Source organism: Trachypithecus francoisi, unplaced genomic scaffold (assembly GCF_009764315.1).
Source record: "Trachypithecus francoisi isolate TF-2019V2 unplaced genomic scaffold, Tfra_2.0 Lachesis_group0, whole genome shotgun sequence".
Taxonomy (NCBI): domain Eukaryota; kingdom Metazoa; phylum Chordata; class Mammalia; order Primates; family Cercopithecidae; genus Trachypithecus; species Trachypithecus francoisi.
The window spans coordinates 142,384,323-142,402,146 of record NW_022681453.1 but is presented as its reverse complement, the minus strand read 5'-3'; the positions used below and the strand labels follow the sequence as shown (position 1 = coordinate 142,402,146).

Genomic DNA, 17,824 nt, shown 5'->3' with positions numbered 1-17,824 from the left:
CCAGATACTGTTCTAACCCTCAAGATGCCCTCTGTCTAGAAAAGACAGGTGACGATAAACCTGTGTGATGAAGGTTGTGGCAGAAAGAAACATGGATTGCTGTGGGAGAACAAGGGTGGGGAGATTAATCAATCTATAGAGGTGACTGCTTGGAGGAAGCAATGCCAAACCAGCTCTTGTCCAAGCAGTGGACATTGAGGACAGGAAGGCAGGCAGAGGGAGCTGCTTGCAGAGACATAGGAATGCATGAACGTGGCTCCTCTAAGGCACCAGGAGTGGTGGGAACTTAGGAAGAGAATGAATTTAGGTTGGTGACATGAGTGAGGTGCCTAAGGAGGAGGATAGGAGTTAGATGATGAGGGGCTGTTTAGGGCCCCTAAGGATTTTCAGCACATTTTAAACAAAACTGTCATTTTACAAGTCTCACTCTGGCAGTAGTGAGGAGGAGTGGCAGTGGTGTGGGAATAAAATGAATGGCCATGTTTCCTGAGTGCCCGTTCTGTGAGAGATTGCTTTCTGAGCAATGGCTACAGTTATGAGCAAGACAGATGCAAATTCCTGCCCTTATGAAGCTCATTTTGTAGTGATGGGATCAGGTAGTAAGGACATGATTGAACAGGGTATTTTGGAAAGTGATAAGTGCTTTAAAGACAATAAGGCAAAGTGACCAGGATGATGTGCTGTTGACTCTCTGGGGCAAAGGGGGACTCCTTTAGATCAAGGTGGTCTAAGGCACCATCTCTGAGGTGGTGCCTTTTGAGCTAACCTGAATGACACAGGGCTACAGGCCAGGCAAACGAAGATCCAAGGGTAGAGAAAAGAGTAGATTCAAAGGCCCAGAGACAGAAACATGCTCAGCACATCTGAGAAATAGGACTAGGACTAGGGTGATCAAAACATGGTAGCTGGGGGTAAGAGTGATTAGAAGGGTGAAGAGGGCCTCAGAGGCCAGATTGTACAGGGCCTGGTAGGCCTCATGAGAACTTTGGATTTTATTCTAAGTGCAGTCAGCAGCCTTCAGAGAGACAGGGTGTGATCTGATTTGCATTGTGCTTGCAATGGAGGTTCAAGGTGTTACAAGTAGAAGCAGGGGGACTAGAGGTATTGCAGTGGTCCGGGCAAGACATGGTGGTGGCTCGGACCAAAGTAAGAGCAGTGAAACCAGAGAGAAGCTGTTGGATTTGGAGTGTTTTAAGCTACTAGTTTTCAAGCCTGCCTGTACCATCTCTTGGAGAGCTGTTTAAACGTACTGATGGCTGGGCCCCACCCCCATGACTACTATAATTGGTCTGAGGGCAGGGCCCTGGGTATTCAAATGCTTTAGAGCTACCACCTTTCCCTCACATTTCCCTCTCAGGCCAGGCCTGAGAATGCGGTTCAGAACTGACAGAATGGAGAGAGATTGGAGGGTGTAACTTCCATAGTCTTAGCTAGAGCATCTTGGGGAGCACTGGTGCCCGTTATTGATTTTGGAGGAGAAATCAAGACTTATGTTCTAGTCAGACTGCCACTATGTTATGTGCAAGTGTAGATGCTAGATGGGCAATAGATGGTCTGGAGCTGATGGAGAATCAGGGTTGGAGAGAGTGTGTGTGGAGGTCATTGGTTTCTGGAAGGCATGTGAAAACAGGGAACTGGATGTTAGGCAGTGAGAGGGGAGGCTTCTGCCCTGGCATTCCTGCTGCCCTCACATACATGGGTTCTTTACCCACCGCATTGAAGTGTGCAGCCTCTCCAGGGACCTTGGCCAGCTGGCCCTTGCAGTGGATGCAGGAGAGCATGATTCTCACTGTGGTGTGTTGCCAGCTTCCAATCCCAAAGCAGTGAGAGGCACAGACTGTATCCTAAACAACAGTTAACTTCCCAGAGGTGTATTTTGCTGGTAGCCCCAAAGAAAACTGGCCCCCAAAATGAAGAATTTGTCAAATATCTACCATTAGTAAGGGAAGCAACTGAAAGCATGTTCTACAGATGTGCCTTGTTTTAGGGTCTTCATGCTACCATCTGCCTCTCGCCATCCCCAGCACATGATATCTCATGTGCTCATATCTCATCTAAAACTCAGTATGCAAAACAGAGAAGTGGGGCTGCAGAAGTGGGAGCTCCTAAGGCGCTGTTGGGATACCCTGGGATTCCAAGGAGCAGAGTTGGAAGCCCAGGTCATAAGCAGATAAGTTAGGCGTTCCTTATTAATATTGCAAAGGAGTCTTTTTTTAGAAAGTGGTCACTGCAGAGTTCTAAGGAGTTCCCTAATGGGATTATAATGTTTTATATCTCAAGAATTCATGTTGCACATACTTTTTCAGAACAGTTTATATCCAAAGGTTATAAGCAATGTATACATTGTGTATCACTTTGGTTTGTTATCATTACTAGTTTAAAATATATATATAATATATATATAATTTTATATATATATATTTAAAAAACACCGTATGTTCTCCCTCAAGCAGTAACTTTACTGCTTTCAGCTTTGAAATAATTATTCCAAGTGTAACATCTGAACAATTGCAACCACCACAGCCTTCTGGACCATTTATCAGTGATTTACTCCAATGTAGCAGTAGATAGGTCCACATAGAGCTTGAAAAGAAAAGGGAAGTGGGAAATGACTCACAAATGTGTAAACAGCCCCCTTGGAAGTGAGGTAGCCATTTGAGAAATAGGGCAAAAGGGACAGGTCTTTAAACAGAGGGAAGAGGACAAATAGAGGAGCACGGCAGGCGCCTCACTTCTCCAGGCGGGCAGACTGGCCTGGAGGCGGCATGGGTGTGGGCAGGAGCACAAGTCAGGCTGACGTTTGGTCTCCTGACAACTTCTCCTTGCCCACTCTGAGGTTGCGTAATGTCATCATAGGAGCTTTCTGTGTTCCGGAAACACTTCAGACGTTTAGAAGTCTAGAATGGCTCCACGTGCCCTGTGGAGGCAGCCTCTTGAAGACAAACTGGACTCAGAAACCCTTATCTTAGTACCCCTCTCTCTCTTTTCCTCATTTCTCAGTTTTACCACCTTTTCTTTTCCAAATTCCTCATTCTGTGAGCTCCCTTAGGAATCCTAAGGGGCTTCCTTATCTCTGAGGCAATGTCTGTCTCCCAGAAGATGCTTAAACCTGACAGATGGAGATTGTTTCTTTTTGTCCCGGCTGCCAGGAAGCTCAAAGCCAAGTGTTACACAATCACAGTGACTGTATAAACCCTTATGATCAGCATATTTTTGCCCCTCCTTTTTTGGATCTTATCGTTTATTAACTTCATAAATTATTTCAAATCTGAGATTTGAGAAAAGGAGGAATATACAGTCATGCGTCACTTAATGATGGGGATAAGTTCTGAGAAATGCATTGTTAGGCAATTTGACCATTGTGCAAATATCATAGACTGTACTTACACAAACCTAGATGGTACAGCCTGCTGCACACCTACGCTGTATCGAATAGCCTCTTGTTCCTAGGCTACAAACCCATGCAACGTGTTACTGTACTGAATACTGACTGTGGGCAACTGTAACACAATAATATTTGTGTATCTAAACATAGAAATGGTACAGTAAAAACATGGTATTATAATCTTGAGGGACTTGTTGTTGACTGAAACATCATGATGTACATGACTGGATTTATAGTCAGTTTAACCACATTATTAAGGAAAAGAAAATTCGTCTGTCTGCCTGCTCCCCTACCCCAACCCCTCTTGAATCCTACTCTGTGAACACCTTGCTATAAACAGACCTCCATGACTATCTCAGACCACTACTGGCCACTGATTTTCATTTCAGCTGCCAAAAGTCATTGAGTGGAAATATTGGGGCTCACTTCAAACGTGCAATTGGTATTCCCTTCTGGAGTCTTTTTTGGCAGCCTTACAGAGCATGTGCTGTATTCAGAGCCCAGGTGGCAAGTATTTCCTGGAAGGGTAGCATGGCAGCGTGATGTATGTGGGAACATAGAGGAGGAATAGCAGGCCAGGTGCTCGGTGCAGCCAGAGAAGGGCCTTGCCCATCTTGCCCAGAGGTATTGGCACATTCACTGCATCAGGTTAGGGGACTTGCCTGAGGGTCCATTGGAGTATCGTGCTGCATTCTCCCTCATGCCAGGCAACTTCTCACCCCTGTCCCTGAGCAACTTATAAATCCCAACAGGAAAAGCTTTCTGGCTCCAGAGAGAGGAAGGCAGCCCATTTGGGGACCAACTAGCTACCTTTTACTTTTCTGTGGAGGAGACACATGGCCAGTGATGCGGGCCTGGGTTGGTTACCATGCTCCTGGGAGAGCTGTTAGAGGGAGTTTTTACCCAGACTGGTGGGTGTGCACAGGCTTTGATCCCATGGCCCTGAAACAATTTAAGCAGGTTTTCATTCTTGTAGCTTGAAATGGATGGAATGTTGAGTCCTTGAAATTATTGGCATTTCTTTAGAACCTGTCTCCACTACTTTCCATTGTTTCTTTTTATATTATCATATTATCCTAGATACTTATTGAAACAGCCTTAGTATCCTAGGCCTGTTTCAATCTTAATACTAGTGTGCTGAGGTAGTTGTTGGTGGTAGAGTGATATTGTGACATCAGGCAATTAAAAAAAAGTCTTTTCCAAGTCACTTAACAGATATACCTGGTAATGATATGTTTGTCTTCTGATAGTGACATAGGTTCTAGACTTGGATTGCCTGGGTCAGAACCCTACTTCTCCCACTTACTAGCTATGTTACCTTGGGAAGATGCTTGACTTCCCTGCCTTAGTTACCTCATGTATAAAATGGGGAATACCATAGTCTCTACCTCAAAGGTTTATTGTCAGAAGTAACTAACAAAATACAGTTTTGTCACAAAGCATTTGTAACTATGCCTGGCCTATAAGTGCTCGATAAATGTATCATCATTCAGCTTGAGTTTATTGAATACATTCTTCGTGCCAGGCCCTAAGCAGTTTGCTGAGCTACAAGTTGACAGACGTCTTGTCCTCCAGGAGTGTCCTGTCATGTCGGAGAGAGGGTGTGTAATTAAATGATGTGTGCCATACTATACATACAAGCTGTGGTAGCACAAAGGCTAAGTAATGGGTTCTGCCTTGGGTGTGGCTTGGGGCCATGAGGAAGTAGCAAAGAAGGCGATCCCTGGGTGCATTTTAATTTGGGTGCTAGAAGCAAGGAGGTGCCTGGCAAGTTGGAGCAGGTGATGGTTGGGTTGGGGCTAAAATGGAGCCCCTGAGGGTAGAAAGGAAAACTTAGAGAGAATGTTGCCTTTGGGAAACTCCAAATAGACCACAGGGAGGGATGGTCTACGGAGACAGGTGGCACTGGATTGGTAGTCCAGGGCTGAGATATGGTGGCCTCATGAGCCCTGCCCAGGAGCTCGCACTCTGGTCCATGGTACCTAGGGAGCCAGTGAAGGTTTTAGGCCAGGGGAATAATGTGATCACATTTCCATTTAAGAAAGTTTACTCTGGAAATTAGTGGGGAGAAAGGATAGAAGTGGGCTGCAGGATTTGAGGGAGAGACTAGAGTCAGGAAGACCTGGGAGATGCTCTAATAGTCTGGGGCAGGTGATGATGGGCTGAACTAAGGCATGACGGTGGCATGGAGGGGAGAGCATGGGATTCAAGGCACAGTCTGAGGCAGAATTAACCTGGTGGAGTGAATGGGATGTGGGGAAGAGGATTAGAGGAACTGGTGGTGACTACTGGATTTCTACCCCAGGTGACAAGGTACATGGATATGCCATGGGCCAGGAAAGGGAGACTTGAGGGAACAGTTTGGGAAGGAAGCAGCAGGTTCCATTTTAGCTGTACATAGTGCCTTTGGGACAGCCAAATAGAGAGATCCACAGATTCAAGAGGTCTGAGTTGGAACTTTTGATTGGAGCATCATCACTGAGTGATGATGGAAATAGAGTTTTAAAGATTGTTCAGGAGAGAGTGCAGAATGGGCCGGGCGCGGTGGCTCAAGCCTGTGATCCCAGCACTTTGGGAGGCCGAGACGGGTGGATCACGAGGTCAGGAGATCGAGACCATCCTGGCTAACACGGTGAAACCCCGTCTCTACTAAAAATACAAAAAAAAAACTAGCCGGGCGAGGTGGCGGCGCCTGTAGTCCCAGCTACTCGGGAGGCTGAGGCAGGAGAATGGCGTGAACCCGGGAGGCGGAGCTCCAGCCTGGGTGACAGAGCGAGACTCCGTCTCAAAAAAAAAAAAAAAAAGAGAGAGTGCAGAACGAGCAGGGAAGGAAGGAGTCTTGGGTTGAAACCCTGAACCCTGAGGAACACCAGTAGCCTGGATGGGCAGGATTCCAAGACGAGGGGAGAGGCACAGCCCCACAGACAGGGAGGAGGACAGTGAGGAGAACCCAAGGAAGACAAGGGCTAAGAATTGACTTTTGGATTTGGCCACAGTGAGTTGCTCAGTGACCTGGTGGGAACAGTTCCCTGGTATGGAGGGGACAGGTACACTGAAGAGTAAGGGAGAGGTCAGCAGAGACATCACATGCACAAGGCTTCAAGCAGCTTAGCTATGAAGGGGCAGGGAGAGCTCAGAGCCTGCTAAGAACACAAGGAGAAAGCTTGGAGGTAATGATATGGGGTCCCTGAGGGCCAGGATTGACTTGAGCCTCATCTTCCAAGACAGTGGGTACCCATGAATCCAGGGACAGTGAGGCAGTGAGATGATGAATATGAGAAGGATTTAACCCTAGCAGCCTCAATTTTCTCCAAAATAGAAAAGGAAGTGGGCAGGGGTCAAGGAAGGTACTAGAAGTTTGGGCTACCTACTAAGGGGAATGGCTGATGGAGGCACATCACACCCTACCCCACCCCTAAATACACACAGGTGCACATACAAGTACCATTATGTTCCTTCTGCACTGAAAACTCAGAGGTCTGTGCAGAGAATGTGGAAGGAGTTCTGCCATGACTAGAACAGAAAAGCTTTAACAGCTTCTACACACTTATTTTAAACCAGATTTAAATTGGTTCCACTGTGGGGCCAAATATATATTTTGGAAGCTATATGATCTGCTTTTTATGGGCCTATAGATTTGTAAAAGTGTTTTTACCTTAGTATGAAGAGAAAAGACTTTAAGAATATGTTTCAGAATGTTGGTAGTGCTTGTCTTGGGTGATCAAATCAGAGTGAAGTTTTCCTTTTCCATTTTTTTCATCTGTATTTTCTTTCTTAAAACTATGAACAAATATTACTTTGGAAATGAGGGAGATAAAGTCAGTGCATTTTGACCTGCTAGGCTTGCAGCAACGTGGAAACTTCAAGACATCCCTGTGGAGTGTGTAAGAATGTGGGGTGGGGGATAAGCATTTCTCAGTAATGCAAGCATGACAGCAGTGACAAAAATATCTCAGGCCTTCCAACCCCCTGCCTTCTGTCCAGGATTGTAAAGAACAAAGTTCCTTACAATGAACTAATTGTTATTAGTTCTGAAATTTGTGGAGATGAGCCCAAAAGAGCTTGATACGCATTTTAAAAAAGAATGAAACAAAAAGTTGCCTGAGGCAGACTGGAAAGTGTATGCATCAGACTCCTCAGTCTCGGGGCCGGCCCAGCTGCTCTCTGGCTCTGAGAGATGGGCTCAGGTGATTGGATGGGTGGGGCCCTCCTGGATGGAGATAGGCCTTTTGTGAGATTTATGCAAATAGAGTCACATTGTGGGGCACATGTTTGGAAAGGCTGAGCTGCTGAATGATGTCTGTACTCATGGTCTGGAATTACAGGCTATAATGAGAATACCAAACGAGAGCTCTGATTGCCTTTTATGGGTTAGAGGTTTCCTCTTGCAGTCTTTTATACAGGGTCCCCTGGGGCTTACAGTACATTCCAGTGGCTGGGACCTTCTTAAAAAGTGGGACTAAACAAAAAAACCACCTGGGCCATAATTTAGGAAAACTCAAGCCTCCTTGCTTCATCTCCTTGGGGGAAAGCATGTCCCTTTGCACCTTTTCTCTTATACACATGACAATAATAACTTCTAGTTGTGGTTTTCTGGTTTTAGTATCCACAAAAAGTCACACAGTTGCCCAAACTCAGTTACATTTTACATGAAAGAGAACACAGCTGGGGGCAATGGCTCACACCCCTGTAATCCCAACACTTCAGAAGGCCAAGGCAGGAGCATCGCTTGAGTCCAGGAGTTCAAGACTAGCCTGGGCAACATAGTGAGACCCTGTCTCTAAAAAAAATTTTTTTAATTAGCTGGACATAGTAGCTCATGCCAGTATTTCCAGCTACTTGGGAGGCTGAGGTGGGAGGATCACCTGAGCCTGGAAGGTCAGAGATGCAGTGAGCCGAGATCATGCCACTGCACTCCAGCCTGGGCAACAGAGCAAGACCCTGTTTAAAAAAAAAAAAAAAGAAAAAGAAAAGAGAGAGAATGAAAAATAAGGCCTTTTGGGCTTGAGACCCTGTCCTCTGCCTGGACCAGTGCCCTTCCCAGGCCCTCTTGGAAATCCACTCATGCCATGTGGTCCGGGCTCTGCCTCACCTTCATGAAACCTTCCAGAGCCTGGCGCCTCACCAGTGCCTCACTGGTGGCCCGTTGGATGTTTCAAGGTGAGTCAATAATGACATTTTGGTTACAAGCCTCAGGAAAGTTGATCATATTCCTACTTTGGATGGCTCCTCCTTAAGGTTGTTGTTTTTTTTTTGTTTTGTTTTTTGTTTTTTTGCTTGTTTTTAATGGATTGTTTCCTTTTTGCAAAAGCCACATGTTTCTAATAGAACATTTAATAAATATAGTCAAGAAAATTAAAAGTACGCTGTGATCCTTCTACATAGGGTCTCACTATGTTGCCTAGGCTGTTCTCAAACTCTTGGCCTCAAGTTATCCTCCCACCTTGGCCTCCCAAGTAGCTAGGATTACAAACATGTACCACCACACATTTTTTTTCTTTTTTCTCATTCATATGTATGTGTGTATATATATAATCTGTTATAAATGTTTCCTGTGTCAATAGTTTTGTATTTTTATGGCATATTTAATGTCCAAAACTATACCGTGTGGTCCTTGCCCACCAAAATGTGTTTGCTTTTAAACTTTGTCATAGGCTTTTCTGACATCTGACTACATTTTGCAGACCAGATTTTTTTTCTACTTTTTTAAACTTAAAGTAATGAAACACTTTAGAGAGTTGAAAGAAAATAAAGGACCTCATCTCCACCCCACTCTCAGTCTGAGCCTACAGCACTGAGGTGCGCTTGCATGTGGACAAGTGGTCCTTTGGACTTTCATCACCTCCTTGTCTCCTGCTCCTTGTGAGCCTTTGGCTCCTCATCCTCAGTGGGGAAGCGTGTCATTGCTCTGAATGACAGGTCAGCCAAGTGCTGCCCATCTCAGGAGTGAATAGGTCCTCATGAGGCAGGAGAAGCAGAGGCCTAGCAGGGGAAGGGCTGGGACCCAGGGAAGAGCCACGTGAAGAGCAGAGATGACAGGAGATCTGTAGGCCCACCTCTGGGTCTGTGCTTGAACTGATTTTCCTCACAGGTACCTGTCTCCTGCTTAGTATCCACCAGGATCCTCCTGGCCTTCCTAGGATCCCCACTCTCAGTCCTGCCTCCCCTTAGCTCCTGATGCATTGGTGGCCATGCCTTTCACTAGGTGCTCAGCCTCAGCAGCCTCACTGTGTCTGCACCTGTCTACCCACCAGCTGCTTGAGGCCTGGGCTCCCATCACTTCTTTGTACTTCCCACAGTGTTCGGCGTGGTGTAGACCTTCAGGAGAGAGTTGTTGGTTGATTTATCCCTGCAGTTTTCTTAGCTGGAATCTTAATCCACTGTGAGTCATTTTCTTAGTAAAAGACAGAACCACAGCTCCCTTCCATTTCCAGCACTTAAAGATTTTTCCATTTCTTCAGTGGCTCTTCCCTTCCCAGAATTCTTTTATAGGAGAGGTTCTGACACCCAGTCTTGATCACTTCTGCCCTGGGAACCCCTCACTTGGCCTGTTATAATCCATCAGTCCCACTCTGGGGAAACCAGGGGTGCTCTATCTGAAACTCCAGTTTGCCCACCCTGATAAACCATACTCTCACTCTGGGCCCATGCAGGATGTGGGGACCGTCTTAGTTTCTGTTCTTCTGCTGTTGCACTGACTTCCCTGATTGTGGTGTCTCATGGGTGCCCGCTGAGGAGTGGAGCTTCCTCTGAAGTAGACCTGGCACAGGGGCCATGGCAGGAAGAGTGAGGGCCCAGGCCAGTGCCATAGCTGTGGCTTGACCTTGTGTCAGGTGTGGTTCTTGTTCGGGAGCTCGGCCAAGCAGGCAGAGTTCCCAGGATGGCACATCCTTGGCTCCCTGCTGTCACTAATTCTTTCACCCCTTTGCTGGCTGCTGGATCTTTTACCTTTCACTTTGTGTTCATACTGTGTACCAGCCCACGGCATCTGGTGCTGATCAAGGTAGACCCAAGCGTGGAGTTGCTAGTCTAGCACAGTAGCTCTCAACCCTGGCCATAGAGTAGAAGACTCTGCTGGGGAGTGTAAAAATTGCAGATGTCTGGGCCATACCCCCTGGTCATTTACTTTTATCGTAGTGCTGCATTAGAGTCTAGGCATCTGTATTTTTTTAAAGCTGCAGCATTGGTGCCGACACCAGACCCAGAAAACAGACCACCATATACTAAGCACTTTATCTGTGGCAGTATCATCTGAGCCCTTTCTGCAAGTTGTCCATGTCTAGTTTAACCTTCTCAGTACTGCTGGGAATTAGATGAGTCCTGCCTCACTGATTAGGAAACTAAGGCATAGACAGGCCCACCTGTCAGTGGGCACACCACTCACAAATGTAGAGCTCAGATTTAAAGCAAAGCCAGGGGACTTCCAAGCCAGCTCTAACCCCTTGTGCTATGCCACTGGCTGATCTTCTCTCTTACTTCTTGGACCGATATTCCCAGCCACCTTCCTGGGTGTCCCTCAGGCACTTCAGACTCAGCATACCCTAACTGAACTGGTCAGCTCTTCTCAGAACTTCCTTCTTAATGGCGTTAGCTCTCTTAATGGCTTTAGCATGCCACCACTTACCAGCTGCTAAAAATGGAAACCTTACTGGGGCTCATCTCCTCCCTTTTCTTTACCCTCTCCACCACCCAATAACAAGTTGGTTCCCTACCATCATTTGTAGATTCAGATCTCAGAATTTCCTCTCCACTTCTCCCCCTCCATCCTCGTAATTCAGTTTTTTCTTACTGGACCATCAACAGTAACCTCCTATGTGGTGTCTGGAATTTTTATCTCTCCCTCTTTTTATCTGATCCACATAACACAGGCAACTGAGGTCTCTTCCTGAAGCACCAGTGTTACCTGATGGCTCTAGGCTACCTATAAAGAAAAATCCCATCCCAACCTGGCATTCAGCGCGCCACATGGGCTGGCCCTGGCCCATCAGTCCAGCCTCCCTGCTGACGCTGCATACACATGGCTCGGCACACTGATATTCTCCCTGTCTCCCAGATATGCCATGCTCACCCTCACCTCTTTGCCTTTACTCATGCCCTTCTCTGCTGGAATCCCTTTTCTCCCACAGGTCTACCTAGCAAATAGCAAGCCTCTGTACATTCCTTGAGACAACACTTGAACATCACTACTTAAAACTCCTCTGATTCCCCTGGTTAATTGGCTGCTGGCTCCTCTGTGCTCCCTCAACACAAATATCTTCCACAGCATGTAATCCCTTTTACTAGAATCATTTGTCAGCCTCCAAAACACTATAAGCCTCGGAAGCAGGGACCTCATTTGATTCCTGAGTCCATAACAGTGAGCGTGAGAGCACAGGGCTCAGCACCAAGCAGGCTCTTGGTGAAGGTTGGTTATTAAGACCCTACTTAGGCCTGTGCACTGCCTGCTTTCCTTCTGTTTGGATGGGTGCACAGCCAGAGCAGAATCTTATGGCATTTTGGCTCTGCCATTGGCTCTAAAGAGCACTAAGTATTCACAAGCATACTCCATAGATGGAAGAGCAAATCAGAGAGCAGCTCTGGCCAGACAGCAAGTCAAATACCTGAGGGCAGCGGCTCCCAGTTGCTTGTGAATTCACTAAGAACCAAATATAGATTACCAATTATTCATAACAATACCACTGGTAAAAATAAAATAAAACTTAATCCCAGCAAACAACCCATTAACATGTGGAGCTGCAAGTTTTGATCTGGGAAAACTGTTAGACATGATGCCCACCAGTGAAACTTAGAAAGGGAGAAGCTGTTATCAGGAAATTTAATATAGACCAAAAAATAGTCAGTGAGCCAAATCCTCACTGTTATATAGGAGAGAATGGATTCAATGAAAATAATTTCAGTAAAATGAAAATGTAAAGTAATCAGGAACAATGTCACTGTTTAGTGTAGAAAATTAGTCAAAGAGTTGGCCAGGTGCGGTGGCTTGTGCCTATAATCCCAGCACTTTGGGAGGCCGAGGCAGGCAGATCACAGGGTCAGGAGATTGAGACCATCCTGGCCAACGTGGTGAAACCCCATCTCTACTAAAAATACAAAGAATTAGCTGGGTGTGGTGGCTGCGCCTGTAATCCCAGCTACTCGAGAGGCTGAGGCAGGAGAATCGCTTGAACCTGGGAGGCGGAGGTTGCAGTGAACCGAGTGACACTGCACTCCAGCCTGGGTGACAGAGCAAGACTCTGTCTCAAAAAAAAAAAAAAAGAAAAAGAAAAAGAAAGGAAGAAAAGAAATCAAAGAATCATTTCCTCAGAAAAATTTTTGGTCAATAAATATTCCTTAATGTTGGCATAATTCTGAACACAGAGTCCACATGTTGTTGGTATCAAAGTGTCCTGTCCGTGTGTGTGTGTGGTTGCTGCTTTCAAATAATTATCCCCACTGTAGAATGTTAGAGCTGATAGAACCCCCAGCCCAACCCTGATACCTTTCATCTTTCCTACAGGGGGCAGTGCCCAAAGGAAATGCCACTAAAGAATTCATCGAGAGTTTACAGTTGAAGCCTGGGCAGGTGGTGTACAAGTGTCCCAAATGCTGCAGCATCAAGCCCGACCGAGCCCACCACTGCAGGTACACTCACTGGGGCTCACCTCCTCTCTTCTCCCGCTGTCCTGCCTCCCTCCGTCCCCGCCAATGTGTGCCTCCTGGAGTAGCACACACTTCCCCAACAGGGGCCAAGTCAGCATCAGGATTCCAAATGTCCCCTGCTCTGGGCAGAGAGTGATCATTGTGAGTCTCCTTCCTGGTCCCTGTGAGCCCTCTAGATTGCAAAGAGCATTTGGTTTGAGCTCAGGACACCTGTCCCGGGACTTGGCTCTGCCACACCTGACATAGGACCTGGGCAGGGCCTTTGTTTTTATATACATAAAATGTACGTAAAATGGAGGGGATTCCTGCTTTTCCTACCTCACAGCTTTATTACAAGGGTACCATGAGAAAAAGCTTTAGAAAAGCATTCTGTGAATGTCTGGGACTTAAAATGAAGGGGTTGTCCTTAAATGAAGGCTTTCTTTTAAAACTTCTGAAGGTTATGATAGTTGCAGAATTCAAGTGAAAAAGAAAGCCGTTTCCCCATCTTATATGTGGTCAGTTTTCTCTTTTTGTTTTCAGGTTTCTTTATTAAGTTTTTCTGATGAGAAGACATCTAGCCAGAAGTTGTACTTTATTGACTGGGCACAGTGACTCGCACCTGTAATCCCAGCACTTTGGGAGGCCAAGGCAAGAGGATCACTGGAGCCTAGGAGTTCAAGACCAGCCTGAGCAACAAAGCGAGACTCTGTCTCTACAAAAAAAATTAAAAATTAGGCCAGGTGCAGTGACTCACACCTGTAATCTCAGCACTTTAGGAGGCTGAGGCGGGCGGATCACCTGAGGTCAGGAGTTCGAGACCAGCCTGACCAACATGGAGAAACCCCGTCTCTACTAAAAATACAAAATTAGCTGGGGGTGGTGGCGCATGCCTATAATCCCAGCTACTCAGGAGGCTGAGGCAGGAGAATCGCTTGAACCTGGGAGTCGGAGGTTGCGGTGAACTGAGATTGTGCCACTGCACTCCAGCCTGGGCAACAAGAGTGAAACTCCATCTCAAAAAAAAAAAATTTTTATTTTAAATTAGCTGGGTGTGGTGGCACATGCAGCTGGGTGTGGTGGCACATGCCTGCAGTCCCAGCTACTCAGGAGGCTGAGAGCAGAAGATCCCTTGAGTCCAGGAGCCCAAGGCTGCAGTGAGCCAAGGTTGCACCACTGCACTCCAGCCTGTGCGAGAAAGTAAGACCCTGTCTCAAAAAATTTTTATTTATTTATTTATTTTGAGACTGGGTCTCACTCTATCATGCAGGCTTATAGCTCACTGCAGCCTCAGACTCCTGAGCTCAAGCAATCCTCCCGCCTCAGCCTCCAGAGCAGCTGGGACTACAGGCATGCACCACCACACCCAGCTAATTTTTTTTATTTCTTGTAGAGACACAGTCTCACTTTGTTGCCCAGGCTGGTCTCAAACTCCTGGGCTCAAGTGATCCTCCCAATTCAGCCTCCCAAAGTGTTGGGATTACAGGTGTGAGCCACCTCGACTGGCATACAAGGAAACTTTAAATGCTAAATTACAGAAATACAAAAATATCACTTGGTCCCCTTTTCAGAGAGTATGTGTTTGGGTGGAGAGGGGTTATAGAGGAATGAATCTACTCTAGGTGTTGGATGTCATCCTTGTCAGGCTGAGCCTGTGGAGACATCTGGGTGTGTGAGAGATTTGAAGAGCGATTTCTGCCTGGCCTTGCTGCCTGTCTTTCAGACGAGAGTGGCCAGTCTCCAGCATTCAGATTCCAAAGTCAGCTCCCCAGTGCCTGTGTGCTGTGCCCGCGGCACCTCAGCCTGCCCTGCTGCAGTGTCAGTCATCTATTTTCACCTTCCTAGTCACCCCTGGAAATTGGGATTGCTGCAGGGATGGCCTCCCTAGATAAAGAAATTAAGGTTCAAAGGGGTTAAGTGAGTGCTCCAAGGTCACACAGCAGTGAGCACTAGAGACAGGTGTGGGTCCCGGCAGTTCTGGCTGCAAGTCCAGGCAGGGCTCTTTCCATAGGAACTCCAGTCTGGGGATGACACATGTAACTTTACGTAGTTGTACATATGTTTTTCTGTCTGAAAGAGAGAGATCCGCAAACCTCCTCAACTGGTTTTCACCTGCTTGAGGGCAAGGGCTGAGGAGCCTGGGCAGGGGCCTGTGGTGCTTGCTAGCTCCTCCGGGGTTTCTGTCTGTGGGTCAGCTTGCTTCTGAGATCTAATTCAAGGCTTGCCTCCTGTGCCTGAGATAGAGGCTTCAGTTTGGTCTTTTCTTGCCACTCTTGGGCTCAGGAGCCAGCTGTTTTCTAACCATCACTCAGATTTTTTTTTAAAAAGAGAAAAGCTCAGCTTGCTTATGTGGTTTCTCGGGATAGCCCAGTGTGGTGGAGCAGACTCCTTGGCCTTGAAGTTGGAGTGGTTGGTGTTGGAAGTTCAGCTGTGTCACTTGCTACAGTGTGGACCTTTAGCCAGGCGCTACAGCTTTCTGAGCCTTCGCTTTCTCCTCCGTAAAAAGGGTTGTTTCTTTGTAGTTTGTTGTGGGGATTAAGTATGAGTAACTGTGTGAGTCACCTACCTCAACAAATGTAAGCTATTGCTAATAGAAGAATGTGTATGGAGTTAGGGATGTGCTGGGTTTATAAAGGCTGGACCAGAATGCGGAGGTGTTAACTTTGTATTATAGAAAAGAACTTTTGGGTGACCACAGTGATTCTTTTCTCTCCTCTCCCTGAGCCCTCAGCTGCCACCACCACCTGGCATTTTCCTCACCGCCTCCTCCTTGCCTCTCCCCAGGATGATCCAAGGGAGGTATTCTTGTGTGCTAGTAAACAAATCAGCTTGGGCAAAGCAAGAGCTGCTGATTCAGATGAACTAAAGTGAGGATGCCTGTAGAGTTGCCTGTTCCTACCTCAGAAATGCGTGCTGACAACTGCTCCTTTGTGATGGTGCGTGGTGGCCCAGGCCATCTGGGACCCACAATGTTGGATAAGCAGAATCCCCAGCACACCAGACAGACTGGGTTTGTTTACAGTCCTTGAGCCCAGAGGCTGCCTGCCTGGTTAGAGAAAGTTGATGTCGACCTTGCCCACTCAGGCGAAGGTGCAGCATGTGTGCACACATGTTTGCCCCCAGCATTTTAGAATTTAAGACTGTCTCCATTCCCTTGTCTCTGGTGGACACCACAGATACACCCAGACCTTGCGCCTGTAGGTATTCCTTCCAGCCCTGTGGTATGTGGGTGGGTCTTTCCCTCCTGGGGGAAGCACTCTGAAACCCCATGCTCTTTCATCCTGGTGTCAAATCTCCTGTTCATAGGGACCATGGAAGCATGTGGAAACTCTGTGGGAGGAGCCATTTATGCTAATGTGGATGGCCATGGCATTTGGCTTATGCTTTCAAGCTTGTCCAACCCATGGTCTGTGTGCCACTTGCAGCCCAGGCTGGCTTTGAATGTGGCCCAACACAAATTTGTAGACTTTCTTTTTTTTTTTTTTTTTTTTTGAGATGGAGTCTCGCTCTGCCGCCCAGGCTGGAGTGCTGTGGCCAGATCTCAGCTCACTGCAGGCTCCGCCACCCGGGTTCACGCCATTCTCCTGCCTCAGCCTCCCGAGTAGCTGGGACTACAGGTGCCCGCCACCTCGCCCGGCTAATTTTTTTGTATTTTTTAGTAGAGACGGGGTTTCACCGTGTTCGAGCCAGGATGGTCTCGATCTCCCGACCTCGTGATCCGCCCGTCTCGGCCTCCCAAAGTGCTGGGATTACAGGCTTGAGCCACCGCGCCCGGCCACAAATTTGTAGACTTTCTTAAACATTAGGAGGCGTATGCACAGACTTTTTTCTAGCTCATCAGCTATTGTTAGTGTTAGTGTCTTATGTGTGGCCCAGGGAAGACAAAAGATTTGACACCCCTGCTAGGTTCTTCTGCATGAGGAGGGACAGACCTCTGACTTTGCCAGCCCCCCACCTCCACACCCCAGACACCCACCCTGAGGCTGAGAGAGTCCTGGGCTGCTTGGAGCCCCTGACAGATTCTTGTTGTTTTGTCTTTCTCATGGTTATGATTACTGAGAAAATTTATATAGCACTAGTATTGTTTTTACAGCATTTTGCATACATTTTTGGTGCTCACAATGACCCTGAGAGATCAGAGTAATTCTGCTGAGGCTGATTGGAGAACCTAAGTTTCTTTGACCAGAGCTCAAAGTGAGGACCTGCTTTCAAATCCCCTGTTCTTTCCACTCCACTGCACTGTCTTTCCCAAAATCGTTTCTGAGCTGGAGCCAGGATGTGGTGTAGATGTCTTTTTTGCTTATAATTTTAGTCATAGCCAATGAGGGGTAAAATGAAAACCTGTGTGTGATGCCATGGCTCACTTAGTACCTTCTTGCTGTTTTCTTTTTGTTTTCCCTACGTGAGCATCCCAGTCTGATGTAGTTGAACTCATTTCCCAGGCCTGCTCTTTCCTGTCTGTGGTGTCAGAGACTTCATTCAGCTGACCCTTGCTAAAGGGGGCCCTGGGCTTGGCTCTGAGCTTATAGAGGTGGATTAGAGCTGGCCCTGGGTCTAGGAGCCTCCCACCCAAGCAGGGCAGGCACACTTCTCCACCATGATACAGTTTGGTAAGTGCTGGTCTAGGGAGACACAGAATCCCCATGGGATGTGGCTATGTTTCCGTGTTGAACCGTCACCCAGGATGAGCAAGAGAGCCTCAGCCAGCTCCTTTGGGGATGAGTGCCAAGTAAGGGCCCTCATACCTCCCTGGAGAGGAAACACATAAGCCCTAGAGAAACTGAGTGCCTATGAACCAGTGAGCTTGGTGGCTTCTAGCAA

General features: G+C 47.1%; 1 protein-coding gene across 7 annotated transcripts in view; it reads left to right on the top strand.

Moving 5' to 3' along the window:
- ZDHHC3 (zinc finger DHHC-type palmitoyltransferase 3) overlaps nucleotides 1-17,824 on the top strand; it is a 61,681-nt gene that overhangs the window by 17,513 nt on the left and 26,344 nt on the right. For all 7 annotated transcript variants that reach the window (XM_033212307.1, XM_033212305.1, XM_033212304.1 and 4 more), the window contains one exon: nucleotides 12,882-13,006. In XM_033212307.1, coding sequence (XP_033068198.1) covers nucleotides 12,882-13,006 — 125 coding nt within the window. The remainder of the gene's footprint in view (nucleotides 1-12,881; nucleotides 13,007-17,824) is intronic.